At 42.2% G+C, this 12,769-nt stretch overlaps 1 protein-coding gene across 4 annotated transcripts in view; it reads left to right on the top strand.

The window, feature by feature from the left end:
- Positions 1-12,769, top strand: part of CHST9 (carbohydrate sulfotransferase 9) — a 247,153-nt gene that overhangs the window by 206,536 nt on the left and 27,848 nt on the right. For all 4 annotated transcript variants that reach the window (XM_045459560.1, XM_045459561.1, XM_045459558.1 and 1 more), the window contains one exon: positions 11,259-11,296. In XM_045459560.1, the coding sequence (XP_045315516.1) occupies positions 11,259-11,296 (38 nt within the window). The remainder of the gene's footprint in view (positions 1-11,258; positions 11,297-12,769) is intronic.

Raw genomic sequence — 12,769 nt, 5'->3', positions numbered from 1 at the left:
TTGTATATACATATAAATATTTTTTTTAAGTTTTGAGGGACAGCACGCGCAAGTGGGGAAGGGGAGAGAGAGAGACAAAAAAAGAATCCCAAGCAGACTCTGCACTGACGGCACGGAGCCTGACGCGGGGCTCAAACCCATGAACCGTGAGATATGACCTGAGCCAAAACCAGGAGTGGGATGCTTAACCAACGGAGCCACCCAAGTGCCCCTGTGAGGAGAATTATATTGATAGCACTCACTATAGTACTCGAGCAGAATTAATATTTTATTTACCTGCATCATAGAACTCTAAAGATTTATGTTCTCTGTTCTTTCAAGAAAAAAAATAATGAGATATTTTAAAAGAAAAAATCATATAAAAATTCATGTACAAAATGGTTTAGGGATTTGTGAGTGTGGGTGCCTTGTTCAAATTATGACTTTCATAGTAACAGCCAAACCTAACCAAAGATACATCTTTTCCAAAGGGAAGAAAAAAAACAAAAGAAAATTATTCTGTCACTATTGAGAAACAGAATAATCAATGTTTTCCTGCTAAGTGAAAAAAAAAATGGTGAGCGTTAAAACCCAAAAATCTTTTCTTACAAGAAGCAGGAAGCCAGGAATCCATTTTTATTCAAATGAATATTAAATGATTTCCCCCTAATTAATTTAATGATGTAAGTATCTGATTAAAGAAGAATTTGCTATGGTACAACCCTAGATCTTGTTCAGTTTTGTTATTCCTACCCTTTCCTGGGTATTAAAAAAGGATTCCCACCACAGAATTGATTCATGACACCCTCTCTATGCTGTCCTACTGTTCTCCCCATTGCCAACCCCCTCACTCTTGACCCCCACTCCTGGGCTAGGAGGGGTGACTGGATATACTTAGGAACTACGAAATGTACAACAAACTAACAAATGGCAAAATTCCCCAAACTGCCAAAAAATATAGAAAAAGTAAGGGAAATGAAATAAATGTGTAAAAATCATGAGCCTCTCCTCCCCAGTGGTATTGTACAGGATAATATCACATCGGTTGATACTGGGAAAATGGTGCCACATGGAGCCACGTAAGAGCTGCCTGTTTACACCTGGTCTCTGGTGGCTGAACCACAGACCCACCACATGCCACAGCGTGACCCCAGATCATACAGAGGGACCACCGAAGAAAGCGCAGCCTTCCTTCTTTCTCTCCACAGAACTGTAACCTACACTACCCAAACAGACTCTCTGGAGGTATGTTTACATCATGTACAGAGAGCTGGGAGATTGACTAACAATTACAGCACATTAACAATCCTTTCAGCTACTTCTAGCCTTAAGTGAGTAAGTGTTGATGTATGGAAAAGAGGTCATTGAAAAAAAGATCCATAAATACTGTCCGTAGTCTCTAAGACTCTAAAAGTTAGCTAAGAATAACCAGCTCGGTTCAGTGTTGCCGTTCAGTGTTGCTCTTTTGGAAAAATCTTGTTTGGCTTAAGCTCTTTTTTGAATTTGAAAGAAAACTTCTTTAAGGGCAGTCACCAGCGGCCAGTGATTTCATCAGTTATAGCTATGTAATGCGACCTCCATAAAAAACCTGGAAGGACAGGGTTCAGAGAAATTCTAGGTTGGTGAACATGTGCAGATTCAGGGAGAGTGATATGCCCAGAGAGCCTGGAAGCTTCTGTGCCCCTTCCCACATACCTCGCCCTATGCATCTTCCATCGGACTCTTCCTGGGTTATATCCTTTTATAGTAAGCCAGTAATCCAGTGAGTAAAATATTTCTTAGTTCTGTGAACCTCTCCAGCAAAGTAATCAAACCCGAGGCAGGGGTGTTGGCACTTTGAGTCTATAGCTGGTCAGACAGAAGCACAGAAGACTGCCTAGACTAGCAACTGGCATCTGAAGTGGGGGTTGGGGGGCAGTCGTTTAGGGCTGAGCCCTTAATCTGTGGGATTTGTCACTCTTTCCAGGTAGATAGTGTCCAGACTGAGTTAAATTTGTGGGATACCCAGGCAGCATCCATGGAGAACTGAGTTAATTGTTTAGTGTGTTAAAGAAAAAACACACATTGGACTAGTGTCAGGATTCGTAGCCTTTGACTCACATCCAGGACCAGTGGATATAAGCTCTGAAACCAGACTTCTAACTTGCTAGTGCCTGATAGTAAATCCTTCTTTTGGCTTAGCTTAATTTAGCTTAGAGATGGCGTCTCTTCGTGTTCATTGTGAACGATGTAAACTTTGAATTCCATTACCCGAGGAGGCACAAATCATTCAAATATAAATAAGTTACAGGGGCTCCTGGGTGGCTGAGTCGGTTGAGCGTCCGACTTCGGCTCACGTCACGATCCTGCGGTTTGTGTGTTCGAGCCCCGTGTCGGGCTCTGTGCTGACAGCTCAGACCCTGGAGCCTGCTTCCGATTCTGTGTCTCCTTCTCTCCCTCCCCCTCCCCTACTTGTGCTCTGTCTCTCTCTGTCTGTCAAAAATAAATAAATGTAAAAAAAATTTTTTTTTAATATAAATAAGATACAGTGTTTCCCAAAGTTCTGATTTGGTGTTTGTTTCCCTTTCTCTACTTGTCAAATGAGTCTTGCATCCTGAGCTCGCCCTGTCATCTCTCTACAGAAGATTGCCTGATACTGACCTCTTTCCTGAGCTCACTTTCTTCATCCTCTAGAATGTCTTACTGGTATTTTAAACTTAACCGATGAGGAACTGAGCTGATGATCCCACCTCCACCGTTACTCACCAAATTTACTGCTTTAAACTGGCTCGATGTCCTTATTTTCACCTTTGCATGAAGCACGTCTTCTCCCAAGGAGCTAAACTTAAGATCTTGGCCATCTCTGAAAACTGACTAGTGTACAGAATTGTTGAATCATTATCAGTGTAGACCTGAAACCAGCATAACACTATGTGCTAGTTATACTTGAATAAAAAAATTGAAAATAAAAAAATACACACAAAACAAGAATAGAAAAAAGATCTTGGCCGTCTTTAATTCCTTTCTTTCCACTCTCCCACTGCCCCAGAGCCCCCATCTGAATTGTTAAGGCTGCTCCACTCACCTAGTAAGTCACCTTCTACTTCTATTCTTGTCTGTGTCCCCCCTCCTCCAGCCAAAGCACTGTTAGATTAATCTTTAAACAGGTTTGACCAATTTCTGGCTCAAAAAACTTCTTGAGCTCCCTTAGCAAACAAATGTCAAAATTTCTCCCTAAGTATTTAGGGCCCTCCATGATATTGGTTTATCATACAGGTTTTGCCTTGCCTCTTATTACTCACTAATATACATATAGACTCCCCTGAAGTCAAGTGCAACTGTTCGCTACTGTCTGTACATGCCCCATGCACCTCCTAGTTCTGTGTTTTTGTTCACGCTCTTCCTTCTGTGTGAAATACCTTTCCCCCAACCTGCTTCTGCTACTAACCTACCCAGATCAAATGCTATTGTCCCATGAGGCATTCCCAGTTTTCCCCACCAAACATTACCTCTTCTCTTCTTTTTAAAGTTTATTTATTTTGAGAGGGAGAGCATGAGCAGAGGAGGGGCAGAGAGAGAGGGAGAGAGAGAGAGAGAGAGAGAGAGAATCCCAAGCAGGCTCTGCACTGTCAGCGCAGAGCCCGATGCAGGGCTTAAACTCACAAAGCTTGAGATCATGACCTGAGCCGAAACCAAGAGTCAGATGCTTAACCGACTGAGCCACCCAGGAGCCCCCACCTCTTCTCTTTTTATTTGTGCCACTTCTATGGGAATGTTCGATCTTCCTCATTCTTTCTAGGGCCAAAGAATTTAAGTAACTAGAAACAAACTTAGAAACCATCTGTACTTAAAACATTGCCATTATGCACCAAAGACAAAGCAAAGACCAGAGGAGTGAAGTTATGTGCCAAATACTGTACAGCTGGACCAGAAAGACAAAGCCAAGACCTGAAAAGTCTGAAAGCGAATCCATCCCCATTTCTACGGTATCAAGATTTAAATACCTTCTGATCTGAGTGCTTATACACTTTACTAATAATCCCTTACAGCTCTGTGATTTCGTGGTGTTGCCTTTTTGTTTGGTCATCTTGTTTCCCCTACTTTACTTCTGTGTCTCCAGCACACAAACATATTGTCCAGAATAGATGCTCATTAAAATATTGCTATAGGATCAAATGAATGAATTTTGCTAGAGTCAAAGCATCTCCAGGCTTGGGGATAATCTGAAAATCCTTTGGCCTGAAGCCTGTGGCTGTTGAGGGCTCATCCATTCTTGACTTACCCAACATTTTTTGAGTAGTTCAAATTACATCTTTAACTCATAAAATTTGAAAATGTAATTGAGTACCCCAAATATGTTTAGAGACAAGGAGAGGAAACCAACATTAATGCATTCATCTCTTAGGCTGGATTAAATTCACTTTGATACTAGATTGTCAACTCGGACTCAAATTATTTAACTGTTATGGAGCCCTCACTCTAGCCATGTCAGACACTTTCTAAAATGAACTAAGAAGTAAGTAATAGCAATCTAATGTTTCGGCTTATACCAGAAAAGGTATCTGGGTACTTTTCTGCCTCTCATACAGGTGTGCGTGTATACACGTATGTGTGCCCACATTGACACAGCCCACACATACACACGCAATCCACTTGCGCCACAAGTGGATCCACAAGTGGATTTTTGAAAAATGGATTACTGCAGCTCCAGAGGGAAATTCTCTGATGGTGGTGCAGAATTAAGTCGTTCATTATTATGACAATTAAATTGTTATCACCATTGTCATTGTTATTGAAAGCCCTGATTGGGTGCCGCCTGCCTTTTTCTGAAGTAGAATTATAAACAATGAGTACCGATTTTTTCAAGTGTCAAGAGATCAAGGTAGTAGCTGTAATATGACTACCTGACGATCTGTCTTTCCAGATAGTTCTCAGTGGGGGGTAAAAAAAAAAAAGCAGGTAATAGCACTCTTTGGGACAAAGTGGAGAGATAACATGTCTACACTATATATATTGGTACATGGTCTTAGTAGGCATTTGTCACAGAAGCAGACTGACTTCAACCAACAGATTACATCAAACTCATTTTCTAGACAAAGAAACTGAGGCTTGACAGGGAAGGAAGTATCGGCCCAGGGAGAGGGGATCATGAGCTCCTGTAATTCACTTAGCCCCTAGGTTCCTGCAGCCCTCATCCTTTTTCCTCTCAGTGTTTCAGGGCATTGTTCCTTCAGTTTGCACTAAGTTGGTTGGAGGTAGGCACCATAGGTTTGATTGATACAGCAATTTGCATCTCAAGGCATCGCTCGATAAATACAGTGCAATGAAAGGCCACTCTCTCACAAACCAATTTCCCCCTCTGGGCTGACTTTAGAAGCTCATTGATGTCACTTCCTTCCTCAGTCAGCAAGTGAATTTTCTTTAATTCTCAAGACCAGCTGTCCATGCTGTCAACAGAAAGTTATTAAAATTCCTTTAAAGTGAATAAAAATAGCCTAAAAGCAAATGTAGTTGGAAACAGGAAAGAATCAGTATGCAAAGTCCACAAACCTCTGAGCAAAATAATGTTGATCCAACCAGAGATTTCAAACATTGTATATTCAAGATGCTAGAAAAAATAATTAAAAGATGCTAAACCACATACTTCTTAATCTTTTATTAGCAAAGGCTTAGGCAGTTACAATTTATCCCCTAAATTCCATTCCTCTTTTTCAGATATGATTTGAATAAACTTGGGAATGACTTAGGTTTTCCTTAAGTGGGATTCCCTCCTTTTTTCTTGCCTTGGCCGGAGAACATTTACATCTCCACCAGCCTAAGACTATCCGTAAGCAAGAGAAAAAAAATTATCATTAGCCACAATCATAATCACCAGGGCCACAAAATAATTATATATTTTAATTCATTAGAGTTTTAATAGCTCAAAGGAGAAGATGATTCTTCTTACATTTAAATAACTGGAACTCACAGAAATGTCTGGCTTCTGAGCCCCTGTGATCCTCAGCCGACTAAATGACCTCAGTAACTAGAAGCCTGCCCTGTTATCATCTGAATCAGCCCTTGCCTTACCCCTCAATCTCCCAGCGTAGCACCTGCCTTGTTGTCTGAACTGGACACGGCCTGGCCACTTCTCCCACCAACAGTCCCCTGCCTCTTCCTCATTCGGACAGATGACACAAATCCTGGACTCAGTCTGACCCTTTGCCAAGGAGACTTGTGCCCAGCCTGTCTTGTCATCCCACGACACAGCCCAGGTTTCTGTCTTGGGTTCCTACATGTAGCTGTAGCTGGGGCTTTCACAGATGTATTACTCTTAAACTTCTGGAAGTCAGACGCTCCAAAATGGTTTCACTAGACCAGAAGAAAAGTACGGCAAGACTGCATACCTTCAGGCGGCTCGAGGGGAGAATCCACTTCCTTCCCTTTGCCCAGTCTGGAGGCTGCCCACATTCCTGGCTCGTGGCCCGTTTCCTCACTGCACCACTCCAGCCCCTGCCTCGCCTTCCCTCTCCCTTTGATTCCCCGTCCTCACTCTTAGAACGACCCTTGTGATTATATTGGGTGCATCCCAATAATCCCAGATAATCTTCCCATCTCAAGACCCTGAACTTAATTATATCTGCAAAGACCCTTTGCCATGGAAGGTACCATATTCACAGGTTTCAGAGATTAGGATGTGGACATTTGGGGGGGGGGGGGCGTTATTCTGTTTACCATAATTGCCATGTCAGTTTTCATAACATACAGATATCTTCACTTTAATCATGGGAACAAGCCCAGAGGGCCCCTCTTATAACTTCTCTTTACGTTCTGTTCCTTTTCCCACTGTATGTTTGGTAATACCATTATCCACCAGCTCCCCTAGCTGAAAACCTAGGGATGCTCTTGCTCCCTGCTCCCATACTTCCCACATCCAGTCAGTCTCCAGAATCCACCTCAGGAAGGCCACCAACCCCAGGCATCCCTCCATCTCTGTTCTCCCTCCAGGGCTGAGACCCTCATCACTCCTGCCTGCACACTGGGCATGCCTGTTGCTCTCTCTGCCACCTGTCTGCCCCTCACCGTCACCCCATCCTCCACACCACCACCAAAACCATCTTTCTCAAGCACAGCTTTGGTCTCCTCACCCCCTGCTGAAAAGCGTCTGCTGGCATCCCACGGCCTGAACGCCCCTTCTCAGCCTCACGTCGTACCAACAACATCCCATGGCTGTTCTCTTACCCTCCTCCCACGCTCTATACTTCCCACCTGCTGTGCTATATGCTTTCACTCCATTAGCTACTCAGAACACCTCGAGAGTCACCCAGATACACCCTCTTCTTGCCTCTGAGACTGTTCTTCCTGTCACGGTCCTGGGAATGCCCTTCACTTATCCTTTGCCTGCAAAATTTATTTTAGTCCTCACAAATCTGGAAAGGGGTAGGTATTATGAACTCTTTGTTACAGATGGCCAAACAGGCAGGGCATCAGTTAATGGGCCCCAAATCAAACATCTAGTAAATGGGAGGGCTCTAATTAGATAGGAGGTCGTTGTCTCTCCATTTGCTGGAGTCCAGTGGGCCGCTATATTATTACACGAAGATGATCTGATTGTTTGGGCTCTCATTCTTCTCTCAAATTCCTTCAGATTTCCCTTCGTTCCTAAGGAAACAAAACTAAGATTTTGTAGTGCGGCTGCCATCCCCAGGATCCCCGCCAGCCTATTCTGCAGTCAGCAGCAAGAGTTGAGTGGTCTTTGAAAAATGCAGATTTGACCCGCAATTCCAATGTCCCTATCTGGCCCAAATTTCCTTAATGGCTGACTTCCCACTGCTCTTGTAACGATCATAAATCTCCCCAAGGCATCTACATCACTAGCTGCCCAGCATCATCTGACATCACACACCCCGACCCTTATTTCTCTACTCTGGCCTTATTGGCTTCCTTTCCAGGCCTTGGACCCCCTTGACTCCCTCTTGTCACATGGCTTTTCACATGCTGTTCCTTCTGCATGGATGTTCTCCTCCCTCTTCTTGGCAATACTGATGATCTGATTCAAAAGGCCAAGCTTTTCTCACAAACCATGTTGCCTCTTCTCTACACATTCGGCATATAATCCAACAAAGAATCTATTAACACATATCAGCCATATCTTATTGGGCAATGCCATTAAAAAATGAAGGAAATTGGTTCTTATTATCTAAGGACTCCAAGATTGGCCCCTGGCATTTTGTGACAGTGACATGATTAAATAGTCCACTCTTAACACCATCATTCCATTTTGGATGCTCCTTATACTGTATCTCATGTACCACCTTGCCAGATACAGAGCACTTAGTAAACTTTTCAAATATACTTATTTTTGGTTGATTAATTGATTGGTAAATATCGATTATTCATTACATGTCTTTAAAAAAAAAGTCTGGCATGTTTTCTTAAACAACTAAACATGCAGCTACCATAAAATCCAGCAACTGCACTCCTGGGCATTTACCCCAGAGGAGTAAGGACTTGCACTAACCAAAAAACCTGTACACAAATGTTGATAGAAGTTTTATTCATAATAGCTAGAAACTACCCAGATGTCCTTCAATGCGTGAATGGTTAAACACACTTTGATGTTCCTCCACTGGTGAACGGATAAAGAAGATGTGGTACACACACACACACACACACACACACACTGGAATCCTACGTGGCCATCAAAAAGAATGAAATCTGGGGCGCCTGGGTGGCTCAGTCGGTTAAGCGTCCGACTTCAGCCAGGTCACGATCTCGCGGTCCGTGAGTTCGAGCCCCGCGTCAGGCTCTGGGCTGATGGCTCAGAGCCTGGAGCCTGTTTCCGATTCTGTGTCTGCCTCTCTCTCTGCCCCTCCCCCGTTCATGCTCTGTCTCTGTCTGTCCCAAAAATAAATAAACGTTGAAAAAAAAAATCAAAAAGAATGAAATCTTACCATGTGCAACAACATGGATAGAGCTAGAGTGTATTACGCTAAGTGAAACAAGTCAGGCAGAGAAAGACAGTTCTCATGATTTCACTCATAATATGGAATTTAAGAAACACAACAGGTGAACATAGGGGTAGGGAAGGGAAAAAAAGATAAAAACAGAGAGGGAGGCAAACCATAAGAGACTCTTAAATACAGAGAGCAAACTGAGGGTTGTAGGAGGGGAGATGAGTAGGGGGATGGGCTAAGTGGGTGATGGGCATTAAGGAGGGCACTTGTTGGGATGAGCACAGCGTGTTATATGTAAGTGATGAATCACTGGGTTCTACTCCCGAAACCAAGATTACACTGTATGTTAACTAATTTGAATTTTTAAAAAAATAAATTTTAAACAAATAAATGCATACATCCATAACATATGTTTGTACATCCATACTATGGAATACTACTCCTCAGTGAAAAGGAATGAATGTACAGGAATACACACAGCAACATGCATCTCTGGAGAACCCTGCTGAGAGAGAAAAACCTATTGAAAGGTTATAAAATGTATGATTCCATTTATATAATAATCTTGAAATGGCAAAACGATAGAAATGGGGAACAGATTAGTGAATGCCTGGGGCTAAGAGGGAGGAGGTGGGAGGAAATAGGTGTGGCTATAAAAGGACACCTTGAAATATCTCTGTGGTGTCTGAAATGCTCTATCCTGGGGCGCCTGGGTGGCTCGGTTGGTTAAGCGTCCGACTTCGGCTCAGGTCATGATCTCACAGTCCGTGAGTTCGAGCCCCGCGTCGGGCTCTGTGCTGACAGCTCAGAGCCTGGAGTCTGTTTCACATTCTGTGTCTCCCTCTCTCTCTGCCCCTCCCCTGTTCATGCTCTGTCTCTCTCTGTCTCAAAAATAAATAAACGTTAAAAAAAAAAAATGAAATGCTCTATCCTGACTGCCTCAATGCCAGCATCTTGGTTGTGATACTGTGCTATCTATCGCTCTTCCAGATGTCACCACTGGGGGAAACTGGGTAAAGGGACACAGGATCTGTCTGCCTTATTTCCTGCAAATGCAAGTGACTGAACAATTATCCTAATTAAAATTTTAAAAGAATCTGTTTAATAAAGTATGTATCCTACCAAGATGTTCACAAGCCCAGAATACCATAGTGCCATAAAATTTCTTCTCTTTATTTTTTTTTAAGTTTTCTTCACATTTATTCATCTTTGAGAGACAGAAAGAAACAGAGTGTGAGTGGGGGAGGGGCAGAGAGAGAGGGAGACACAGAAGCTGAAGCAGGCTCCAGGCTCTGAGCTGTCAGCACAGAGCCCCACGCAGGACTCGAACTCATGAATCGCGAGATCATGACCTAAGCCAAGTCAGATGCTTAACTGACTGAGCCACCCAGGTGCCCCTCTTCTCTCTTTCTTGATGGTTTGTTGGTTATTTATTATTACTAAGGATTTTTCTTCCCTTTTATTTAAGACATATACAACACTGATCACGTTCAGGTTGTTTTCAACATGGAGGTTTATTATTTTATTTATTTTAATTTTTTAAGTGTATTTCTTTATTTTGAGAGAGAGCATGAGCTGGGGAAGGGCAGAGAGAGGGGGATAGAGGATCCAAAGCAGGCTCTGCACTGACAGCAGCGAGCGTAATGCAGGGCTTGAACCCATGAACCCTAAGATTATGACCTGAGCCAAAGTCAGACACTTACCTGACTGAGCCAGCCAAGCACCCTGGAGGTTTATTATTTTAACGTCTTTATTCTTTACACTCCCTGTTGCCTTTCATACATTACTCTGTGTTTTGTTTTCTTGTCCTGACCAAGATACTTTTATAAACTGTGGGTTTTCACTTTATTCTCTGCAGTACTGTCACAACAAAGCATAATAATGTCTTTATTATCTTCACAGGTGAGGGAAAAGTTTTTAAAAGTAGCACCTCTGCCACCTGCCACATTAGATGTCCTTGTCTAGTCTTCAAGGTTCCATGAGCTCAGTGTTAGTATTATACTTGAACAGGTTGTCATTGTTTGAAAACCTTGGACTGGCTGTTGTTCAAATTTTTATTCGGTCCTTTTCATCTCTTCACTTCTCCGCCAAAGTTTAATACATTCTTCTGGTATCACCCTTACTGGATTTCCACTCTGTTTTCTATTACCTTTGCCTCATGTGGTTTATGTAGGATTTGGCTTTTTTTTTTTTCTTTCATTCCAATTATGGGAGTGATTGTAAAAGTCCATATTGTAAGACAAATGTTTGCTCAGAGAGCCCATGACTGCTTTGGAATTTTGAGTGAGAATAGAGCAGGATCAGTACTGCATTTAATTCCTTTTCAAACTTTAATGTGACATTTATTTTTGCTTTCTCTTTCAGTGACTAGAGAACAAATCCGGGGACATATCACCAACCAGGTATTTCCTCACTTCTCATAAATTATAATGGAGAATTATGTTTTGGATGTTAATAATCAAGCATTTGTAAATATGGGGGAAAAAAGCTTTGCTAATTATTGGGTATGAGCAATACACATGCTCTTGGTTCTGAAAACAAACAAATTGGTCATACATGGATGACCATGTACTTTCTTTGTCCCCCATCTCATTCCTTCCCTCTGCACATCCACCAAAGGAAACAGTAGAGAAATGAGACTCTGCGAATTCTGATTCGTAAGCTTCCCTCTGAACATAACATGACCTCTGCGTTGATAATATCATGGCTGCAAATAGATACTTTTATCTACTTTTCCCTTAGCTAAAGTGACTCTCCTGTGTGATTTTCCCAAGTTTTAATTTGCCCCGCTGAAAGTCACTCCCTCCCAAACAGTTAAGAACAGAACCCCTAGCAGTAGAAACATACAAGTTGCTTTCTTGCTCAAGATGATTTCTAAGCTCAATTAGCCAATGTCTTCCTGGGTGCGTCCCTGTTTTCTTATCCAATCTTGTTACTTTTCATTTACTAGTAAATGAAATCACTCCTCTAACTGTTTTAGGGAGTTGAATAAAGCCACCCCTGAAACCAAGGGAGGCCTTCCCAAACCCTATCTTGCCCCACCCCGCCTCCTCTTTAAATAGGCCAAGAGGGCTGTCAATCTCTGAGGGCTTCCTGTTCCACCAGACTCCAGGAAAGCAGACAGCAGTTTGCTCAGGCTCCACTCACAAACCCAAATCTCCATGTCTTTTGTTTTGTTTGGTTTTCGTAGTTCTCCTCTGGCATAAATTATGACTCACCCTTGCCAAGGAGAAGAGTGGTAAGTCTACTTTTATACCAGTCAAGGGTACATTTTCCAAAGGCTTCTAGTGCCCTCCCAAATAAGTTCCAATTCTAGTCCCCATTGTCGTTCCACCCAAATTAAGTTCTAGCTTTACCTAATCTGTGCCAGATGCCCAGTAGCTCATCAAGCTCTAAAAATAGTTAACTCACTCGGCTAATGTACTATTGTGCAAGTTCAGCCGGCAAAATTTAATGCTGAGCAGGTACCATTTTGCTTTTCATGTAATTGGAAATGTTGATTCACAGTAACAGCCATCTTAATACTTGAAAATGCTGTCATTGTGCAATGGCAAGACCAGTTAGCTATTTCAAATAGTTTATTTGCTTTTCGAGCTTCATTTCTTTATCATTGTATTTTCAATTATTTGTATGTGCTCAAGTGGTTTGGTAAGGCTGACAGCAGTTAACTGGTAAGGTTTATTGCTACCATTTTTATTTATTTAAGTCACACAGGGAATACTTTTTCTTATAAACAGACCTGTTTATTTTATTAAGTTAACAAGTTAGAGCAATTGATCAAGAAATATATTAAGGCCCACTTTTATGGGCAGATTTACATTTCCTACATTTTCCTTCATTTTACATGTGGCTCAACTGAGAGAATATGTAGACAC

The sequence above is a fragment of the Leopardus geoffroyi genome, chromosome D3 (genome assembly GCF_018350155.1).
Source record: "Leopardus geoffroyi isolate Oge1 chromosome D3, O.geoffroyi_Oge1_pat1.0, whole genome shotgun sequence".
NCBI classification, from domain to species: Eukaryota; Metazoa; Chordata; class Mammalia; order Carnivora; family Felidae; genus Leopardus; species Leopardus geoffroyi.
Note: the sequence above shows the minus strand (reverse complement) of the source record. Positions and strands in the feature narration are given on the sequence as shown.